This window comes from Anarhichas minor, unplaced genomic scaffold, assembly GCF_050575085.1.
Source record: "Anarhichas minor isolate MPS153535 unplaced genomic scaffold, ASM5057508v1 ptg000024l, whole genome shotgun sequence".
Classification (NCBI taxonomy): Eukaryota; Metazoa; Chordata; class Actinopteri; order Perciformes; family Anarhichadidae; genus Anarhichas; species Anarhichas minor.
The window spans coordinates 3,238,010-3,259,894 of record NW_027466470.1 but is presented as its reverse complement, the minus strand read 5'-3'; the positions used below and the strand labels follow the sequence as shown (position 1 = coordinate 3,259,894).

Below are 21,885 nucleotides of genomic sequence, written 5' to 3'. Positions count from 1 at the left end.
GATCTACAGTTTTAAAGATGGTGTAACCAACATGGTGGTGAAGCGATAGAGCTGACAGCCTCCATTCACTGAACAAACATGTTGTTCAGATCAGAAGTCAAAGCAGAGTCGCTTCTAGTGAAGTGAAACTAAGACAGTCGTTGTTACTGAGAGGTGAAATGGCGCAGAAAGGAGTTCAGCTGGATCGGGAAATCATCTCTTGTTCCATCTGTCTGGATCTACTGAAGGATCCGGTGACTATTCCCTGTGGACACAGCTACTGCATGAACTGTATTAAAAGACACTGGGATGAAGAGGATGGGAAGAAACTCCACAGCTGCCCTCAGTGTAGGCAGACCTTCACACCGAGGCCTGTCCTGCTGAAAAACACCATGTTAGCAGTTTTAGTGGAGGAGCTGAAGAAGACTGGACTCCAAGCTGCTCCTGCTGATCACTGCTATGCTGGACCTGAAGATGTGTCCTGTGATGTCTGCACTGGGAGGAAACGGAAAGCCATCAAGTCCTGTCTCGTCTGTCTGGCCTCTTATTGTGAGAAACACCTCCAGCCTCATTATGACGCAGCTCCATTAACAAAACACAAGCTGGTGGACCCCTCCAAGAAGCTCCAGGAGAACATCTGCTCTCTTCACGATGAGGTGATGAAGATGTTCTGCCGTACTGATCAGCAGTGTATCTGTTACCTCTGCTCTGTGGAGGAACACAAAGGCCACGACACAGTCTCAGCTGCAGCAGAAAGGACTGAGAGGCAGAGAGAGCTGGAGGTGAGTCGACTAAACATCCAGCAGAGAATCCAGGACAGAGAGAAAGACGTGAAGCTGCTTCAGCAGGAGGTGGAGGCCGTCAATCGCTCTGCCGACAAAGCGGTGAAGGACAGCGAGAAGATCTTCACCGAGCTGATCCGTCTCATGAAGAAAAGAAGCTCCGATGTGAAGCAGCAGGTCAGATCCCAGCAGAAAAGTGAAGTGAGTCGAGTCAAAGAGCTTCAGGAGAAGCTGGAGCAGGAGATCTCTGAGCTGAAGAGGAAAGACGCTGAGCTGAAGCTGCTCTCACACACAGAGGATCACAACCAGTTTCTACACAACTACCCCTCACTGTCAACACTCAGAGAACCTACAGACTCGTCCGGCATCGATATCCGTCCTCTGAGCTACTTTGAGGACGTGACGGCGGCTGTGTCAAAAGTCAGAGATAAACTACAGGACGTTCTGAGAGAGAAGAGGACAAACGTCTCACTGGCAGTGACTGAAGTGGACGTTTCACTGTCACCTTCACGAGCAGAGCCCAAGACCAGAGCTGAGTTCTTAAAATATTCAAGTGAAATCACACTGGATCCAAACACAGCAAGCACATGGCTGTTATTATCTGAGGGGAACAGAAAAGCAACATTTATGAGAGAACAACAGTCTTATTCTAGTCACCCAGACAGATTCACTTCATGTCAACAGGTCCTGAGTAGAGAGAGTCTGACTGGACGTTGTTACTGGGAGGTGGAGTGGAGAGGAGCAGTTTTTGTAGCAGTCGCATACAAGAATATCAGCAGAACAGGGAGCTTGAGTGAATGTGTGTTTGGATTGAATGACAAATCTTGGGCGTTACGTTGGAACAAAAACAGTTTTACATTTGTTTACAACAATATCCAAACTCCCGTCTCTGGTCCTCAGTCCTCCAGAGTAGGAGTGTACCTGGATCACAGAGCAGGTATTCTGTCTTTCTACAGCGTCTCTGAAACCATGACTCTCCTCCACAGAGTCCAGACCACATTCACTCAGCCTCTCTATGCTGGATTTTGGATTCATTCTGATGGAAACACTGCTGAGTTCTGTAAACTAAAATAGTCAGAAGTGATTTAAGGAACAGCAAATTATTTTTGTGTTTTAATCCTGAAACTCATTTTGTCTCCATCATTGTCGCTTAATTGCTGATTGTTCTTCACCTGTCAATCAAACATTGTGGGCGGTGCTTTGACATCTTCTCATTATTGTTGTGTAAATGTTTGAGTGTCTTTAGGTGGAGCTCCTTCCTGTGTCTGTTTAGCCATGGAGGCTATCACTGCTCATGATGATCTTTGTTGACCTGAACTGATATTTCTCTTCATGAAAATGTAAACTGCTCTGAGGTTAAATGTTTGATAAATATTAGTATTGATGTATTTGTTAGTTGTTGTTTCTCTTCCACTGCATGGCTCTTAAAGAGAGAAATCACCAGAGCTTCTTTTATCAAAGAGATTTAGTTCTCAGCACTCTTTGTAAAGATTTCTTTCAGTGAAATTATGTTTATTTTCTATAACAGATTAAATGTTGTTCTTGTTGTTTTCTTAATCGTTGTACAAAAGAGGTACTATGATGTATTATATAAGTAATTATTATCATCATAATCAATAAGTAAATCATTCATTATTCTCTTTTACATAACTGAGATTCTGGTCAAACAAATAGATGATGAGGATGAAGTGAATGTGTTCATGAAATCATTGAACAAGAGTCATTGAACAGACTTTACTGATGGGATGTGAACAAACTGAAGGTTTACATGATGAATAAAGTATTTCTTGATTCAAGAATGAACAAAGTCTTTTCTTCTTGTCTTATTTACAGGGTTTCATAGAAAAAGCTGATGGAGAAAATGTGAAACTAATATGAGAGAATAACTGAGTCAGTTTTCCTCCTGAAACACCACAAAGTACAGAGTTCATGTTTAGAGCAGAAGAACATTAGTTAGTCAGTCTCTGTCCTTTAAACTGTCCTCACTAAAACATCTTAGTCACAGAGAAATGAGCAGTTTTATATCACGTGTCGCTTCTTACAACCAACATTCTGTTTCTTTGAATTCAGTAAAGCTAAGGTCTCAGAAACATTTACTATTTCTTTGTCACTTACCTGCATCATGCTGTCATTAGGTCTTTCACTGGGATGTGTGGTAATTGTATTTCTGCTAAGCCCACCATTGTCAGCAGAGGGCGCTCTAGGCAGTATACTGAGCATCAGTAGCTAACGGAAGTAGAGCAGAAGAAAGCCGTCAGGACGTGATGAGCGAAGTGTCATCAGAACAGAGAGCGCTTCTCACCTGACCTCATGTGTTTTCATATATTTACATGTAAACTGACTTTAAACACAAACATGTTAGATATAACATCTACAGTTTTAAAGATGGTGTAACCAACATGGTGGTGAAGCGATAGAGCTGACAGCCTCCATTCACTGAACAACAGGAAGTACATGCTGATGATTCACTGAAAGCTGAGGCTGATTTGACTCTGTGTAGTATTTGAACATGAGGTCAAAACACACCGTTGAAAAGACGGACAAACCAAAACTCTGACGTCCAGTAAACGTTGGTTTCATTTCCTCATTCATTCATTCTGTATCAGTGTGTCTGACTGTGAGAGAGAGGAGACGGAGAGAAAGTCAGAGTTTGTTCAAGAAAACCTGCCAACGAGCAGCTTAACTGACTCAGAGTTTTCACTAAACCTGCTTTCTGAAACAGGGCCCTGATGGTTCGCTGTAAGTCTCTGTGTTCACTTTGTAAATAGAATAATATGAACCATTACCTCTACTCCTGTTAGCATACATCCCCCACTGCTTCTTCTGATCAATTCATATAGAGCTACATATTAATTATAGGAAATAACAAATGTAAAAAAGGTGTTTAATCTTTATTTCACTCCATCCAAATATCCAGTAGCTGATTTCGGCAGACTTGGGCCTCAGAGGCTGACGTAGAGCCAGTGTTGTCTTCATGGGAAGAGAGACTTGTTGAGGTAAACACAGAAATGGAGGCTGGAAAGAGGCTGCACATGCACCAACCAAAGCAGATGAAGCAGCAGGGCTGGAGGAAGCATCACATGTCTGTCCTTTTATAACAGCTAGTTGTTCATGTGTTTGTTTTCTTCTCCCCAGTTCTTCACCAGGAAGTCAGAAAACAAGATGACAACACTGAACAATGAAGCATAGTTTTTTCTTTAACGTTTCTGAAAAGTGTGAATAACATTGAAAGTCTAATTGTTATGAGCTGAGCGCATGGACTGTATATAAGAAGGCTGAGTGTCATAACTGTTCTTACTGCACGTTGTATTGACAGGTAACACACCCGGCCTCTCACATGAAGCTACACTTGTGGAATGCAGTAGAGCCTGAAAACTCCTCCCTGTGTCTCCTGCTCTCAAACACAGTGAGCTCCACCTCATCAAGGTATTTGCTTGTTCCCTCCCCTTCACAGGTCTGAAGCTCTAAAGTACAGATATAAACAGGATGTTGTGAAATGAGGGAGGTGATTCATCATTCACAGTAGCAAGAGAACACACAGATTGTTTCTGTTCAGAGAAAGCGAAACTATTTGACAGTCGTCACTGAGAGGTGAAATGGCGCAGAAAGGAGTTCAGCTGGATCGGGAAATCATCTCTTGTTCCATCTGTCTGGATCTACTGAAGGATCCGGTGGCTACTCCCTGTGGACACAGCTACTGCATGAACTGTATTAAAAGCTTCTGGGATGAAGAGGATGTGAAGAAACTCCACAGCTGCCCTCAGTGTAGGCAGACCTTCACACCGAGGCCTGTCCTGCTGAAAAACACCATGTTAGCAGTTTTAGTGGAGGAGCTGAAGAAGACTGGACTCCAAGCTGCTGCTGCTGATCACTGCTATGCTGGACCTGAAGATGTGTCCTGTGATGTCTGCACTGGGAGGAAACAGAAAGCCTTCAAGTCCTGTCTCGTCTGTCTGGTGTCTTATTGTGAGAAACACCTTCAGCCTCATTATGATGTAGCTCCATTAAAGAAACACAAGCTGGTGGACCCCTCCAAGAAGCTCCAGGAGAACATCTGCTCTCGTCACGATGAGGTGATGAAGATTTTCTGCCGTACTGATCAGCAGTGTATCTGTTATCTTTGCTTAATGGATGAACACAAAGGCCACGACACAGTCTCAGCTGCAGCAGAAAGGACTGAGAGGCAGAGAGAGCTGGAGGTGAGTCGACTAAACATCCAGCAGAGAATCCAGGACAGAGAGAAAGACGTGAAGCTGCTTCAACAGGAGGTGGAGGCCGTCAATCGCTCTGCTGACGAAGCGGTGAAGGACAGCGAGAAGATCTTCACCGAGCTGATCCGTCTCATGGAGAAAAGAAGCTCCGATGTGAAGCAGCAGGTCAGATCCCAGCAGAAAAGTGAAGTGAGTCGAGTCAAAGAGCTTCAGGAGAAGCTGGAGCAGGAGATCTCTGAGCTGAAGAGGAACGACGCTGAGCTGAAGCTGCTCTCACACACAGAGGATCACAACCAGTTTCTACACAACTACCCCTCACTGTCACCACTCAGAGAACCTACAGACTCGTCCGGCATCGATATCCGTCCTCTGAGCTACTTTGAGGACGTGACGGCGGCTGTGTCAGAAGTCAGAGATAAACTACAGGACGTTCTGAGAGACAAGTGGACAAACGTCTCACTGGCAGTGACTGAAGTGGACGTTTTACTGTCACATCCACCAGCAGAGCCCAAGACCAGAGCTGAGTTCTTAAGATATTCAAGTGAAATCACACTGGATCCAAACACAGCATACACAAAGCTGTTATTATCTGAGGGGAACAGAAAAGCAACATTAATGAGAGAACAACAGTCTTATTCTAGTCACCCAGACAGATTCACTACATGTAATCATGTCCTGAGTAGAGAGAGTCTGACTGGACGTTGTTACTGGGAGGTGGAGTGGAGTGGAGGAGGAGTTTATGTAGCAGTCGCATACAAGAATATCAGCAGAACAGGGAGCTTGAGTGAATGTGTGTTTGGATTGAATGACAAATCTTGGGCGTTAAATTGTAACAAAAACAGTTTTACATTTTTGTACAACAAGATCCAAACTCCCGTCTCTGGTCCTCAGTCCTCCAGAGTAGGAGTGTACCTGGATCACAGAGCAGGTATTCTGTCTTTCTACAGCGTCTCTGAAACCATGACTCTCCTCCACAGAGTCCAGACCACATTCACTCAGCCTCTCTATGCTGGACTCAGGTTTTATGGTTATGATGGAGACATTGCTGAGTTCTGTAAACTAAAATAGTCAGAAGTGATTTAAGGAACAGCAAATTCATTTTTGTGTTTTAATCCTGAAACTCATTTTGTCTCCATCATTGCCGCTTAATTGCTGATTTTTCTTCAGCTGTCAATCAAACATTGTGGGCGGTGCTTTGACATCTTCTCATTATTGTTGTGTAAATGTTTGAGTGTCTTTAGGTGGAGCTCCTTCCTGTGTCTGTTTAGCCATGGAGGCTATCACTGCTCATGATGATCTTTGTTGACCTGAACTGATATTTCTCTTCATGAAAATGTAAACTGCTCTGAGGTTTAAATGTTTGATAAATATTAGTATTGATGTATTTGTTAGTTGTTGTTTCTCTTCCACTGCATGGCTCTTAAAGAGAGAAATCACCAGAGCTTCTTTTATCAAAGAGATTTAGTTCTCAGCACTCTTTGTAAAGATTTCTTTAAGTGAAATTATGTTTATTTTCTATATCAGATTAAATGTTGTTCTTGTTGTTTTCTTAATCGTTGTACAAAAGAGGTACTATGATGTATTATATAACTAATTATTATAATCATAATCAATAAGTAAATCATTCATTATTCTCTTTACATAACTGAGATTCTGGTCAAACAAATAGATGATGAGGATGAAGTGAATGTGTTCATGAAATCATTGAACAAGAGTCATTGAACAGACTTTACTGATGGGATGTGAACAAACTGAAGGTTTACATGATGAATAAAGTATTTCTTGATTCAAGAATGAACAAAGTCTTGTTCTTGTTGTTTTCTTAATCGTTGAACAAAAGAGGTTCTATGATGTATTATATAACTAATTATTATAATCATAGTCAATAAGTAAATCATTCATTATTCTCTTTAATAAACAAGCAATATGCTTTATGAATATTTAGTATTTGACTCTGTTAATCAAACCAATTTACAAAATGGTTCCAGTTAATAAAAACTTCTCTCAATGTCAAAAAAATCACATTTGCTGAAACTCTTTAGTGAATAAGTGAATTAGCCACAGGTCTCATCCACAGGTTTCCTTTGAGTCCTGATTGATGAAACTCTGAGCTTGAAGAGTCATATTCTGTCTGTTTTCAATAAAACATCTAAATCAATATCGTTGGCAAGTTTCAAAGTTTGCTTCACCAAAAGTGTTCAACAACTTTCTATGAAGCTTCATTTATCCTGACCTCATTTCCTGCTCTGTGTTTTGAGGAGCCACTTATCCCGCTCGCCTTTATCAGCTTTATGTTTCTACAAAGAAGCACTTTGTATCAAAGTGAAGTGTGAACTATATAAAAATCACTTTGACTCATTTAAGAAAACTCATGTCTGACTTTAAGAGAAATAATATTTATTTAAAGAAACAGACGATTACATGACTAAATGAGGAAACCTAAAATACTAACAACTGAACATGTGCAACAGTTAAAATGGTCTTTGCAACTGAAAACAGTGAGCAGCAACATGAACACATCACTCTACTCTGTTGTCAGCAGGTTCAATGTGCCGCTCTTTAAAAACACAAATACATTTCACTACTTGTTTAGTTTTGGTCGACTAAATGAATTATCAGTGAATTACTATGTATTCATGTAAATGTTTAACTGATTACAAGAATCATAATGACTTGTTTTAGGACACAAATCTTTATGTAACATATTTCATACCAAAACATTAATCTGATGGAAACTTCAAACTTATAAAAAAGGTTAAATGTAAAGTTTTAATCCCTGAGCCTCAACTCTTGATGCATATATCGAAGATGAACACATTTTTGATCACATGCATAGTTTATTGTTTAGTGTCATTTGGGCCCCCTACAGCATAAACACAACCACGAACCTCCTCCCTCCATAGAGTCCGGGTAAGAAAAGATCACAAAATAAATATCATGCAGAAATCACGTAACTTACCCCGTAGATATATCCCCAAACCGTTGTCCTTTCCTTCAAATCAATCCTCACACGACCAGCTAAGTTTACCAGCGGTACCAGTAAACACAGGAATGAAGAAGCACGACAGCGCTCCAAACAAACTTTTACGCACCCGAGTAGCAAATCTCAATCCGACCCAACAAACGTAGGTTCCGATGAAAACCAATCTTCAGACAGTTTTTTACCGTTTAGCTGACCCAAACGCTGCGATCAAACAAATTCAAAACCGCACAACTAAGTACCAATTGCCAAAAAGCAGAAAACTACATGTTCCCAAATCTTACCTAGAAGTCACAGCACAAAACGGGAAAAAAGACGGACGAGCCCCCAATTTGTCACAACCTGGCTCCTAGGCTATGACAAATACGGCAAAGACACAACGATGGTTACGTAAAATATTTATTTTAACCAAATAAAGAAATAGTTAACTTTATGAAGCGTGTCAGTCAGTAACATCAGTAATGTCAACGTGGATGCGTGTGTGATAAAGTGTGTGTGTGTTGTCAGCAAAACCAAACATAACCGGCAGCAAATGGCAGAGATCACTCCATGTATACCAGAGAGACGACCCGCGCGCCCAGGGCAACACTGGAGCAGGGCTTTATGCTCAAGGACCAGGTGCTCTGCATCGGTCAATCAGCCACGACTGCTGTTAGAGGCAGGGCCGTCACATGGTGAAGTGCAAAGAGCGTGCTCGCAAGTCTGTGTGGTGGCCTGGACTCAGCCAGCAAGTGAACGAAATGGTACTCAACTGCAGGACATGCATAAAGGAGCGACAAAATCACAAGGAGCCACTCATGTCATCAGAACGCCCTGAAGGACCATGGCAAAAGTTGGGGGCGGACCCATTTGTCCTGGGAGGCAAATCGTATCGGCTTGTCGTTGATTATTTCTCAAGGTATGTTGAGATTGCACCATTGTCTCACACCAGGTCCACCGACGTCGTTGGCCCTTTAAAATCAATTTTTGCCCGCCATGGCATTCCAGAGGTCCTGATGTCAGATAACGGATCACAGTTTTCTGGACAAGCCTTCACTTCCTTTGCAGCTTTGTATGGGTTTAGGCATGTTACCAGCAGACGGAGGGTTCCGCAGAGTAACGGGGAGATGGAACGAGCAGTTCAGACCGTAAAGAATCTACTGAAAAAGGCAGGAGACCCCTACCTGGCTCTGCTGGCCTATAGAGCCACACCACTACATAGTGGTTATAGCCCAGCTCAGCTACTCATGGGGAGACGTCTACGCACCACAATGCCAACTCTTCCTTCTCAGCTGGACCCTGCACTGCCTGACAGCGTCACGTTTGCTTCGAAGGAGAAGGATAAGGGGATATCAGATGCTGAGAACTACAATAGCCATGTCAAAACTCTCAGTGTTTTGTCACCAGGAGAACAGGTTTGGGTAACTGATGCAAAGTTATCTTGAACTGTGCTTCAGAACCACTCCACTCCAAGGTCTAACTTGGTGGATCTACCTCAGGGGGTGGTGAGACGCAACCGCCAGCACCTGATACCTCTAAACACATCTGCACGAGACAGAGGTTCTCCATCACAGCAACAAACTCCAGAGACTACTCCTGAACAGACTCCTGTGTCACCTGCTGTGATACCCCAAGTCACACCTGCAGAGACTCCTACACTCAGATCTAGGTCTGGGAGAGCCATCGTTAAACTTGTAAATGAAAAAGAAAAGTGATGTGGTTGTTGCTGAAAGAAAATAAATTCAGTCGATGTTAATTTTCTAAAAGTGCAGTTTTGAGCACTTGTGAAATATAAGGAAATGTATCTTTGGTTGAATAATCACGGAGGTTATGTTAACAATGTTCTTCTTTCCAGGATTTATATAGGAACAGACCTTCCAACAAAAGAGGCAGAATAATCCTCTACGGTCTGAGGAGACAAAGGCAGTCTACCCTTTGTTCTCTGGAAAGAGGAGAAGTGGTATTTGTTATAGATGTATGTTGGTACATAGATGGATATAAGCAGCTGTACATGTAGGCACTTAGGACCCAGAAGAATGTAGGTGAAGCATGGCAACCTGGGAGAGAGTCCAGTAACGTGCCTGTGGAATTAAGCAAATAAAGAGTTGAGTTAAGAGCAGTTTGCTCTCACGTACTTATATGTTTATTTCATAACACGACAAACTCTTTTGTCAAAATGTTTAAAAGTTGATCATTAAATATGAGAGAAAGATATTATACGACAATTTAAATGTTTCATATTAGTTTAATTTGATAACTCTTTTGTCAGCCAGCTGTTTTTAAGCAGTAAAAGAAAACTGAACAGAATTAGTCTTTTGATGCTTCATGTTTGTCTATAACTCTTCCTCTGAGGAGACAAGAAATATTTAACAACTAAAGAAATGAAATGTTTTCAAACGTGGAGCAGGTTTTAACCGAGGCTCTGTTTGTAAACGAGGAAACAAAGTTCACATTCACAGCGCTGCTCCTCTTCCTGGAATGAAGCACAGCTTGATAACCCCTCCTTCTTCCTCCTGCTCTCAAACACAGCCGCTCCACTCTGTCCACATATCTCCTTGTTCCCTCCCCTTCAGATCTACAGTTTTAAAGATGGGTGTAACCAACATGGTGGTGAAGCGATAGAGCTGACAGCCTCCATTCACTGAACAAACACATGTTGTTCAGATCAGAAGTCAAAGCAGAGTCGCTTCTAGTGAAGTGAAACTCAGACAGTCGTTGTTACTGAGAGGTGAAATGGCGCAGAAAGGAGTTCAGCTGGATCGGGAAACCTTCTCTTGTTCCATCTGTCTGGATCTACTGAAGGATCCGGTGGCTACTCCCTGTGGACACAGCTACTGCATGAACTGTATTAAAAGCTTCTGGGATGAAGAGGATGTGAAGAAACTCCACAGCTGCCCTCAGTGTAGGCAGACCTTCACACCGAGGCCTGTCCTGCTGAAAAACACCATGTTAGCAGTTTTAGTGGAGGAGCTGAAGAAGACTGGACTCCAAGCTGCTCCTGCTGATCACTGCTATGCTGGACCTGAAGATGTGTCCTGTGATGTCTGCACTGGGAGGAAACGGAAAGCCATCAAGTCCTGTCTCGTCTGTCTGGTCTCTTATTGTGAGAAACACCTCCAGCCTCATTATGATGTTGCTCCATTAAAGAAACACAAGCTGGTGGACCCCTCCAAGAAGCTCCAGGAGAACATCTGCTCTCATCACGATGAGGTGATGAAGATTTTCTGCCGTACTGATCAGCAGTGTATCTGTTATCTCTGCTTAATGGATGAACACAAAGGCCACGACACAGTCTCAGCTGCAGCAGAAAGGACTGAGAGGCAGAGAGAGCTGGAGGTGAGTCGACTAAACATCCAGCAGAGAATCCAGGACAGAGAGAAAGACGTGAAGCTGCTTCAACAGGAGGTGGAGGCCGTCAATCGCTCCGCCGACGAAGCGGTGAAGGACAGCGAGAAGATCTTCACTGAGCTGATCCGTCTCATGGAGAAAAGAAGCTCCGATGTGAAGCAGCAGGTCAGATCCCAGCAGAAAAGTGAAGTGAGTCGAGTCAAAGAGCTTCAGGAGAAGCTGGAGCAGGAGATCTCTGAGCTGAAGAGGAAAGACGCTGAGCTGAAGCTGCTCTCACACACAGAGGATCACAACCAATTTCTACACAACTACCCCTCACTGTCACCACTCAGAGAACCTACAGACTCGTCCGGCATCGATATCCGTCCTCTGAGCTACTTTGAGGACGTGACGGCGGCTGTGTCAGAAGTCAGAGATAAACTACAGGACGTTCTGAGAGAGAAGAGGACAAACGTCTCACTGGCAGTGACTGAAGTGGACGTTTTACTGTCACATCCACAACCAGAGCACAAGACCAGAGCTGAGTTCTTAAGATATTCAAGTGAAATCACACTGGATCCAAACACAGCAAGCACAAAGCTGTTATTATCTGAGGGGAACAGAAAAGCAACATTAATGAGTGAACAACAGTCTTATTCTCGTCACCCAGACAGATTCACTACATGTCAACAGGTCCTGAGTAGAGAGAGTCTGACTGGACGTTGTTACTGGGAGGTGGAGTGGAGAGGAGGAGTTTATGTAGCAGTCGCATACAAGAATATCATCAGAACAGGGTTCTCTATTGAAAGTGTGTTTGGATACAATGACAAATCTTGGGCGTTACATTGTAACAAAAACAGTTTTACATTTCGGTACAACAAAATCCAAACTCCCGTCTCTGGTCCTCAGTCCTCCAGAGTAGGAGTGTACCTGGATCACAGAGCAGGTATTCTGTCTTTCTACAGCGTCTCTGAAACCATGACTCTCCTCCACAGAGTCCAGACCACATTCAATCAGCCTCTCTATGCTGGACTTGTGTGTTGTTATGGTTATGGAGACACTGCTGAGTTCTGTAAACTCAAATAGTCAGAAGTGATTTAAGGAACAGCAAATTAATTTCTGTGTTTTAATCCTGAAACTCATTTTGTCTCCATCATTGTCGCTTAATTGCTGATGATTTTTCTTCAGCTGTCAATCAAACATTGTGGGCGGTGCTTTGACATCTTCTCATTATTGTTGTGTAAATGTTTGAGTGTCTTTAGGTGGAGCTCCTTCCTGTGTCTGTTTAGCCATGGAGGCTATCACTGCTCATGATGATCTTTGTTGACCTGAACTGATATTTCTCTTCATGAAAATGTAAACTGCTCTGAGGTTTAAATGTTTGATAAATATTAGTATTGATGTATTTGTTAGTTGTTGTTTCTCTTCCACTGCATGGCTCTTAAAGAGAGAAATCACCAGAGCTTCTTTTATCAAAGAGATTTAGTTCTCAGCACTCTTTGTAAAGATTTCTTTAAGTGAAATTATGTTTATTTTCTATAACAGATTAAATATTGTTCTTGTTTTCTTAATCGTTGAACAAAAGAGGTACTATGATGTATTATATAACTAATTATCATCATAATCAATAAGTAAATCATTCATTATTCTCTTTTACATAACTGAGATTCTGGTCAAACAAATAGATTGAGGATGAAGTGAATGTGTTGATGAAATCATTGAACAAGAGTCATTGAACAGACTTTACTGATGGGATGTGAACAAACTGAAGGTTTACATGATGAATAAAGTATTTCTTGATTCAAGAATGAACAAAGTCTTTTCTTCTTGTCTTATTTACAGGGTTTCATACAAAGCTGATGGAGAAAATGTGAAACTAATATGAGAGAATAACTGAGTCAGTTTTCCTCCTGAAACACCACAAAGTACAGAGTTCATGTTTAGAGCAGAAGAACATTAGTCAGTCAGTCTCTGTCCTTTAAACTGTCCTCACTAAAACATCTTAGTCACAGAGAAATGAGCAGAGTTTTATATCACGTGTCGCTTCTTACAACCAACATTCTGTTTGTGCACTTAGTCAATAAAGAGGATTTATTACACAGACATGAAATAATATATAAAAATAGTGAATTAATTTGGTGAAGTTTGGGTGTGAAGAAGTTGTATTGAGTCCTCCTCACACACATGAGACAACAGATACTGATGAAAGGTCAGAATGAGGTCATGTTGGTTCAGTGTTTATCTGTCACCTCACAGTCAGACCATGTTGTAAAGTTTGAATCCAGACTCGACTCAAACTTCTTGTGACTCATTTTGTCCAGGGTGACATCTGTGGACCCATCAAACAGCCTGCTGAGCTCAAGAGTTTCTCTAATTTATCCTCAGTTAGTGTGGCACTGGCTGTTTGAGAACACAGGGAAGTATTAGCCCCCCCCCCCCCCCTATTGTTTTGAATTCAGTAAAGCTAAGGTCTCAGAAACATGTACTATGTCTTTGTCACTTACCTGCATCATGTCATTAGGTCTTTCACTGGGATGTGTGGTAATTGTATTTCTGCTAAGCCCACCATTGTCAGCAGAGGGCGCTCTAGGCAGTATACTGAGCATCAGTAGCTAACGGAAGTAGAGCAGAAGAAAGCCGTCAGGACGTGATGAGCGAAGTGTCATCAGAACAGAGAGCGCTTCTCACCTGACCTCATGTGTTTTCATATATTTACATGTAAACTGACTTTAAACACAAACATGTTAGATATAACATCTGTATTCACTTGAGAAGCCTTAGTAACTGTTAAATAAAGACATTTCATTGTAGTCCATGAGTTTTTTTCGCGCTTCTATTGTTAAAATGGCGGAGCTCATTGAAATAATTCTGCTGACTAAAGCTAATCTAAAAGACAGTCCGGTTCTATGAGAGCTGAAGTTAGATATAGATATAGATATATATATACAGTATATATATGATTTGAGGGAATGTTTACAGCAGCGTAGTTAAGGAATGAGTCAGTGTCAGGCTGGAGAGCTAATTACATGTACTGCTATTTGAATGCTAATCTCTGCTAGCATGCTAACGTATTAGCTTATGTTATGTGCACAAGTATGAAGGTAAAGAAGCAGAACTCACCGATACTGCAGAAATTAAAGCCGTTAGGAGTTTTATTTTCTCTCACACGCATGTTGGTCCTCAGAACAGCAACAAATATCTCAGCATTTCCTCCCAGAGATTTAATCAGATGCATAGTTTATAGTTTATGGGATTAATAAGAAAAAGTGTGTAAACGACAGAAATGTGTCAACAAAACCATTTCCAAATACAAAGAGAATTTCACAGCTTATGACTGAGAGAAAACTAAAAACAATTCTTATGTAACGTTAGTTTCTACCTCAAGACAAAACTGAGAAACTACTTTACTACAAAGCTCAAACAACGAAGAATAAACATTTAACTATCAATATCAGTTCATTCACCGACAGAAAAATATTCAAAAACCTCAGAAATGTTTCCGTTTCACAGCTTGTTCCCTTAAAGCTCATCTGTCGTTCCCATCAGAACAGTGAACCAACAGAGGACGCCTTCAACGAGACATTCAGTGTTGAATCACATTTACAAGAACACAAACGGTCTGATTGTGAGTGTTGCCCTTTATAATCTTCATCATCAGTTAGTTTTGATGGGATGCAGATTGCCTCTGAGAAGTATTTGTATTATTAAAGCTGCAGAGTAGCAGTAATACCGAGGGCAGAATATCAAACCTTCTGATTTGACAGATTAAAATGTCTTTGCAGCTCCAAGTATCACAAACTGTCAAGCCCCTAAAGTTGGTCTTAAATGTCAGATTCATATTCAGAGCCAAGGAGAAAGATGAATTGAAGTCAAATGAATTGTTTAAAGTAACAGTGTGCATCATTTAGTGGATCTATGAGCAGAAATTAAATTATATATATTGTGGTTCTCCTACACGCTTGGCATACAGGAGAAGTTTCAGTTGCTTCATCTGCAACCTCACCACTAGATGCCGCCAAATCCTACACACTGCACCTTTAAGTATTTATTGAAGAGCAAGTCCACCAGTGAACTGACAGGATGACTTAAACACCAACATGTCCTGTTCAGTATGCGTCTTGGTCAAAAGTATTTAAAGAAACGTGTTGTGTAGGATTTAAAATGTATAATTGTCTTATCATATTGTATATCATATTTAACCTAATCAGTACTGACCTCAAACATTGAGCATCAGTTGGGCGATACTAGGAAGCTCATGTTATGAAACGCATCTTTGAATTATAACAATTATCTTTTTCATAGCGGAGCAGCTCTGCCTTTAAGGATAAAACATCAATCAGCTGAAGGTTTGTTAGTTGTATTGTTTTCACAGTTTTAGAGCACAAGACTAAAAACACTGATGTTCCCTCAGAAATATCTCTTCTTCTGAGAGCAGATGTTCTTTCATCTCAGACAGAAATAAACAGGAGTGAAGGCACAGACATGAAGCAGATCGTCTTGTTGTTTTGGGGGTTTTCAGGTCCAAGATGCAGTCGTTCTCCTGACCGATCAGAGAAATCACTGGGGGGGGGGGGAACATCCTGATTAGTCATCACTACAGCAAAATAGATCTCTGTGCTTCAACTGAAAGGTGACGAACAAAGCATGATGTGTTTGTAGTAAATTATTATTATTTCACTTCTGTGCTCAATTATGGTTTTCCATTTCATTCTACTGTGATTTTGGGCATTTTATTATTTATTTTTTATTTCCATTATGTATTTTAACAATAACTCCCTGAAGGTAAAAAACAATAAATCCATCTCAGGAAATGTTTGTTAATCATAAGTGAGATGATCCATGGATAGCAGCTACAAACACAGAAACAACTATTGTGCTTGAAAAGTTGCAACGCTCATTTTAAAGGATCTAAAATGTAATAACATAAAACAAGCATTGTTCCAACTTCTGACCTCATAAACAAGAAGTGAAAACATTCAACTTACCAACATTCATTCAGAGATGATCGTCTGTTGGGAGACTTTCTTCTTTTTGGGGGATTTCTTTTTCTGGAAATATCAAAAAGAAGAAAAAATAAATATCAAAAAATAAATAATGATACGATATATGAAATACAACGAGCACTCAGGAAATAAAAAGTGTCTCAAATCTGCTTCTAAAACTAAAATCGATCCTGCTCTTCAACCTTTGTAAAAAACATATTGTTCATGTTTTGTTCAACGCAGTCAAACACACACAAGCGTGTGAATTAAACCTCTCATGAGAGTATTGTTCCTGAAAGTCAGATTTATTTGAGTTTTGTTTCAGACGTGTTTCTCACCGTAGAAGAAGCCGGAGGAGTTTGTTCATCTGCAGCCGGTTCCGTCTCTTCCAGTTTCTCCTTTAACCGGTTCCTCTCTGCAAATCAGTCACAAACCATGATCAGTTATTATGTGTGATCCACAAGAACAGCAAGACAATTTAATTCATGGATCCAAAACCACTCATTTGTGTCCACGAAGTGCTTCAGTTTGGTACTTCTTCATGTTCAATGTTGTTGACATTTCACAGCTTTATTAATTGTTAAAAAACTAAAATGTTAAGATCACGTTTTACCACAAAATGCTGATGAGCACTTTCATTTCATTGACTAATCAATAAGTCAATTAAAGTTTTAACAATGAAGATAGAATTCATTCTAAAACGATGAACAATGAGAAAGTCTCACTCGTTTTCTTTGCAGGTCCGTCGTGGCTCACAGCGATGGGAGTTGAGCTCTCCGTTGTCTCCTCACCTTCAGTCTTCATCATCTTCTTCTTCTTCTTCTTGCTTTTCTTTGAAAGTGGAGTCGAGTCCATTTCAGGAGGCTCGGAGCTCACCGCACCGCTTTCATCCTCCGTCACTAATCTCTTCTTCTTCTTCTTTGGCGGTTGGTTTTCCTTTGAGGAGTTCTCTTCTTGGTCCGTGTTCACTTTAATCTTTTTCTTCTTCGTTGGTGTGTTGTCGTCGTTCTCCTGAGGAGGATCAGGTTGAGGTCTTTTGGCTGGTTTTGGTCGAGGCGTCTCCTCCGCTGCCTCTTGGATCCCTTTTTGTCTGGAAGAATGAATCTTGTTAATTTCTCTGACAATATTTACAATACAGATATTTGGTAACTGCATATTTTATTGTCTTTTCTAAACGTCAACTTTGTTAGATGTTGTACATTTTTACTGTCTGAATATTTTGTGTTAATATATATTATAATTGTTATGTTAATGTTATGCTAATGATAATTGTTTATTTCCTTTTTAACACTGTAAACTTCCACTAAATACACATTATGTATTTCATATTGTAAATATGTTTTTAATAGTTTCTCCTACTTTTTCTATGTATGACCAAAAAAGCCTACATTTTTTAGTTTGTTTTACATTTCCATTGTTTTTCCATATTGTTTGTTTAACTATTTAGATACTGAAGTAAATTTCCAATCCCATATTTCAATACATATTGCGGTTACTTCATTAAATCTAAATCTATGTACATTTACAGCAGCTGACAAAGTAGTATTAACAGCGTTCATGATGTGAAGAACAGACAGAAGCCAAAGAAAACCTCTACTGACTTCTTTCTGCCGTTGAGCTTCAGGCTTTCTGCAGTCGCTCCGGAAGTGACGCTGCTCTTCTCCTCCTCTTGTTGTTTCATCATCCTACGTCTCTTCTTCCGGCTGAGTTTTATCCTGACACCGTATCTCTTTTTGGTCGAGGAGAGCAGAGAGGAGTCTCCGTCTAAAAAGGAGTTAAGAAAGAGACAATGTGCAAATCACATCATTTTCATAGCTTCCTCTTGGATGCACCATTTCTATCCGACACCTGGTGAATAAGTAACTAGAAGTAGAAATATATATAGTAGCTTGAAATGGAAAGTACATAACATTGTACTTGAGTATAGAACATAAATTCACGAGTACTGATGATTAAAGGGTCATCAGCGTTGAGACTTAATGTATTCAAGAGAAGGAGAGAAGTATGTCTGAAGTATATTTTCTGACTCTACCTGTGGCTTCCTTCTTTTCTGAGTCTTTGTCTCCCCCTGCTGGTCCTTTACCAGACTGCATCTCCTCCGGTGTCTTCTTTTTCTTCTTCTTTTTCTCCTTCGTTGTCTGGGCTGGACTTGCAAGATTCTCCACCTTCTCCTCCACCTTACTCTTTTTAATTTTATTTTCTGAAGGAGTGACGGGAGTTCCCTGTTCGTTCTCTTCCGCTTCATCTTGCTCCTTTTTCCTTTTCTTAGTCTTCTTCTTCTCTGGTGAAGCGGCCTGAGACACGACCTCCTCCTCCTCCTCCTCCTCCTCTTTCTTCTGATCTTTCTTTGCCGCCTCCTCGGCTCTCTTTTTGTCTCTCTTCTTCTTTTTGGCACTCTTGGTGGAAAGAGGAGCATCACTGGATGCATCTACGGTGGATGAGTCGGTGATCGGTGCATCTGCAGTCGGTGCCTCTTTGCTCTTCTTCTTCTTGGGAGTTTTGGCATCTTTGGCGGACTCTGGAGCCTCCTCGGGGAGCGGTTTGCTGGTTTCCTGCATGGTGGCGTCGCTGTCTTCGACTTCGATGTTGAGGATGATGGAGATATCCGGGTCTCCTTGCTCGTCTGCCGCCGTTGCCTTTTCTACAACAGAACAGAGAGACATGCAAAGAAAGAGACTTGTGACGAAAGCAACAACACTAGAAACATGTCCAACGATGCAGGAATAGAAAATAAGAAAGAAATAAAACGGCACAATCCTTTGAGCTCTTTATTCCCCAAATATTTCCAGATATCTTGACTTCAGTCATGTGACTTAGAGATCACCATAGTTTTGTATATTTTTACTAATAAAAATGTAATATTTACACCTGCTGGTTACTGACATTTAAAAATACATTTTAATAAAATAGAAAAATGCAATATTGTGAAATAATCTTAAGTAATAAATCTGCAAGATCAACTACAGGTAGTATTTAAATTAGTGCTATTAAGGGGTTTGAGAATACTGTGTTTCATTATTCAAGGTTTAAGATAGAAAAAGGTTTTATTTGGTATTAAATAATGTCTTAAAAAGTTAGTTGTAATAGTTTGTTTTGGGTTTAGAGCACAAAGTGTTCGTTAGTTCACTTCCAAACCGACTGAAACCTACTAAACAACAATATCCAATATATAAAATCCATGTAAATAAATAAGACTTCTATTAATTAGATCAATATGTTGAAGTTCACTGCTACAACCTGCTGTGAACTATATTCAACATACTCCAGCTCTACTGTCTGTTACCAGTGTCGGTGACGGGGTCCTCCGGGGTCGTTGCCGTCTGTGTCTCGTCTTCAGGCTTCAGCGGAGAGCTGAGGTTCTGAGTGAACACACACACACACACACACACACCACAACTCAGTATTATTACCATTACAATTAATAATTATCACTAATTGTGTTTGTTTAGATCCCTAACAAGACTGTACTGTTCTCGTGAAGGGCTAATAAAGTAATGGTTTATTGTACCTCAGACGTCTCTTCCATATTTGGATTTTCAGAATCAGGTTCTGAAGAAAAGATGAAAAACATTGTGTCATTATATTGTGTTTATCTGATGTATTCTGTTGGTACTTCAGGAGAGTAAGAGGTTTTTACCCAACAAGACACTTAGAGACATACTGAAGAAGTTTAATCTTTAATCTGAACCACTAAAGAGCAGAAACAATGAGAGTGAAACTAACAAAGAGATGAGACCAAGTCGAATTTAAGGTGAGATTATAAAACAGAGTGAGCCAATTAGAAACTAATTCTACCACCTCACCAAACTCCAGTTTCAAATAGAACATTTAAAACTTTTCTTCCCGTCGGCTTGAATCCACACAGTACTTTTCTAAAAAGAAGAAATTGTTACTTTTAAAGCTGGTTCTCTTGTTATTTCATAACAGTGGTGACGAACACCAAATGTTGAGTTTTCATTAGAACAGAAATGTGACTGGTGTGTTAACCACAAGGCCAACCTGCCTCCTAACTCACCACATGACCGGTGGCAGACCAGCTTATTTTTAACAGTTATATTTCCACATTAGATTCTGTGTAAATAAACAAGAGACTCTGCAGCTCTGATGCCGATGTGTCCCGTTAAGCACGCGAGGCTGATCGGGACGTCATTCGTTTTGCAGGTATTTGGTGATAAAACAAAGTATATGAAAGATGGAAATGTTTGGTCTGATGGTGACGCTGAAATTAATGGGAATGAAATTCATCATTGTTGATATATCTCACTAAAAACAGGACATGTCATGACGGTGGAGCACGGCTAATAATGTAAACGTCATTTAAACTGCTTGAGTTATTCTCTGAGTAAATGTTGCTTCTCTGAGTTTAGATATCTGAGCGCTCTCATCTCTTTATCTTCATCTCTCTCAATCTCAGAAGCCGTTTTCACAGCAGACCGTTTCATTGTCGGGGCAACAAAAGCGCAGCTGGAACCAATTAACTGTTTCCCAATTACAGCAATTATTCCAATTCAACGCAGCGATTAGTGACGTTCCTGCCGGTAGCTTGACAAGTCAAAATGTCTGCTGAGACAAAAAGGCTTCTGCCCTGAAGTCAGGAATCCATTTCAAACACTTAAAATGAGGCGACTGAGTTCCAGGTGTAATTCTCAGACTCATCGTCACTCCGGTTTGCTTAACGAGCTCTGACAAGCTTAAAACACACACACACACACACACACACACACACCTGAGAGAAGTTGAACAAGTGACTGACGATGTGGAAAAGTGCTGTGAGCAGAGCTGCCGGAGCGGTTTCTCTCGGCTTTGGCAGCGACCCTTCAAACTCTTTACAAGTGTTGACGTTCAGTCCACGTGCATGATGGTAAAATATTCAACTCCATGTTTTACTCTTTTCTGTTCCCTCGTTTCCCCTCAAATGAAATCAAATTATCCAAAAGTTCTGCATTGAAACAGCAAGAGACAAAGTGCTGCCAATACAAAGGAAATATAGTCCGTTTGTAGTGTTCTCGTTCAGTGTCGGAACTCTGATTCAAACACAGAGATAAACCACCGTCAACGAAGACAGAGTTGTAGTAACTTTCACCCTTTTTACTGTCACGCTGTTCCTTTAACATGTTGTGGTGAAAACTGAAAACACAAACATACATAGATCATTTGTACATCAAACATTCATGGCATTGTTCCGAACATATAATACAAACCTATTTAAGTGACCCATCCAACCCATTAGTCAAGACATCTTTACCGATATAGAATGCCCACTGTGTCCAATGTCAAGTAGAGTAACTTACAGCATTGATCCTAGGATGCTTCCACGTGGATGCGGGCAGATTTCTCCTCTGAGCATGCGGCTCTATTTTGTTTGACTTCAACCAATGAAGCTACCAAAACCGGAAGTGGCAAACCCGGAAGTGATATCATGAGGTGAACGGAAAAACAACATTACAATAACCATCTTTTCGTCTTGTAATGAGCATAAACAAACTAAACAAAGTAGAAAGATGCCTTTAAAAGGCAACACAGTTTCTTTTTAACTCCAAAATAAAATAGAAAAAACTGAAAATTAAATGACACTTTTACTGCATTTCAAGATTAGTGGATATCTTTTAAAGGTCTGTTCCAAATAAATCTAAACACACTTGCAG

General features: G+C 40.7%; 3 protein-coding genes across 3 annotated transcripts; 2 read left to right on the top strand and 1 right to left on the bottom strand.

The window, feature by feature from the left end:
- The first annotated feature begins 16 nt into the window (after positions 1 to 16).
- Positions 17 to 6,774, top strand: LOC142955967 (uncharacterized). Its single transcript, XM_076097234.1, has 3 exons — positions 17 to 1,834; positions 4,169 to 4,187; positions 4,340 to 6,774. Exons 1-3 carry the CDS (start codon positions 159 to 161, stop codon positions 6,038 to 6,040), a joined length of 3,396 nt encoding a protein of 1,131 aa, XP_075953349.1. The 5' UTR covers positions 17 to 158; the 3' UTR covers positions 6,041 to 6,774.
- A 3,702-nt stretch (positions 6,775 to 10,476) lies between these two features.
- Positions 10,477 to 13,074, top strand: LOC142955923 (tripartite motif-containing protein 16-like). Its single transcript, XM_076097186.1, has one exon. It carries the CDS (start codon positions 10,665 to 10,667, stop codon positions 12,342 to 12,344), a length of 1,680 nt encoding a protein of 559 aa, XP_075953301.1. The 5' UTR covers positions 10,477 to 10,664; the 3' UTR covers positions 12,345 to 13,074.
- Positions 13,075 to 14,388: 1,314 nt separating this feature from the next.
- On the bottom strand, positions 14,389 to 21,637 carry LOC142955966 (uncharacterized). The gene is made up of 9 exons (XM_076097233.1): positions 21,532 to 21,637; positions 19,749 to 19,789; positions 19,524 to 19,599; positions 18,273 to 18,881; positions 17,842 to 18,004; positions 16,966 to 17,330; positions 16,579 to 16,655; positions 16,244 to 16,306; positions 14,389 to 15,818 (listed from the first exon to the last, which is right to left on the bottom strand). The coding sequence occupies exons 2-8, from the start codon at positions 19,764 to 19,766 to the stop codon at positions 16,250 to 16,252; spliced, it is 1,365 nt and encodes a 454-aa protein (XP_075953348.1). The 5' UTR covers positions 19,767 to 19,789; positions 21,532 to 21,637; the 3' UTR covers positions 14,389 to 15,818; positions 16,244 to 16,249.
- Between the last annotated feature and the right edge of the window lie 248 nt (positions 21,638 to 21,885).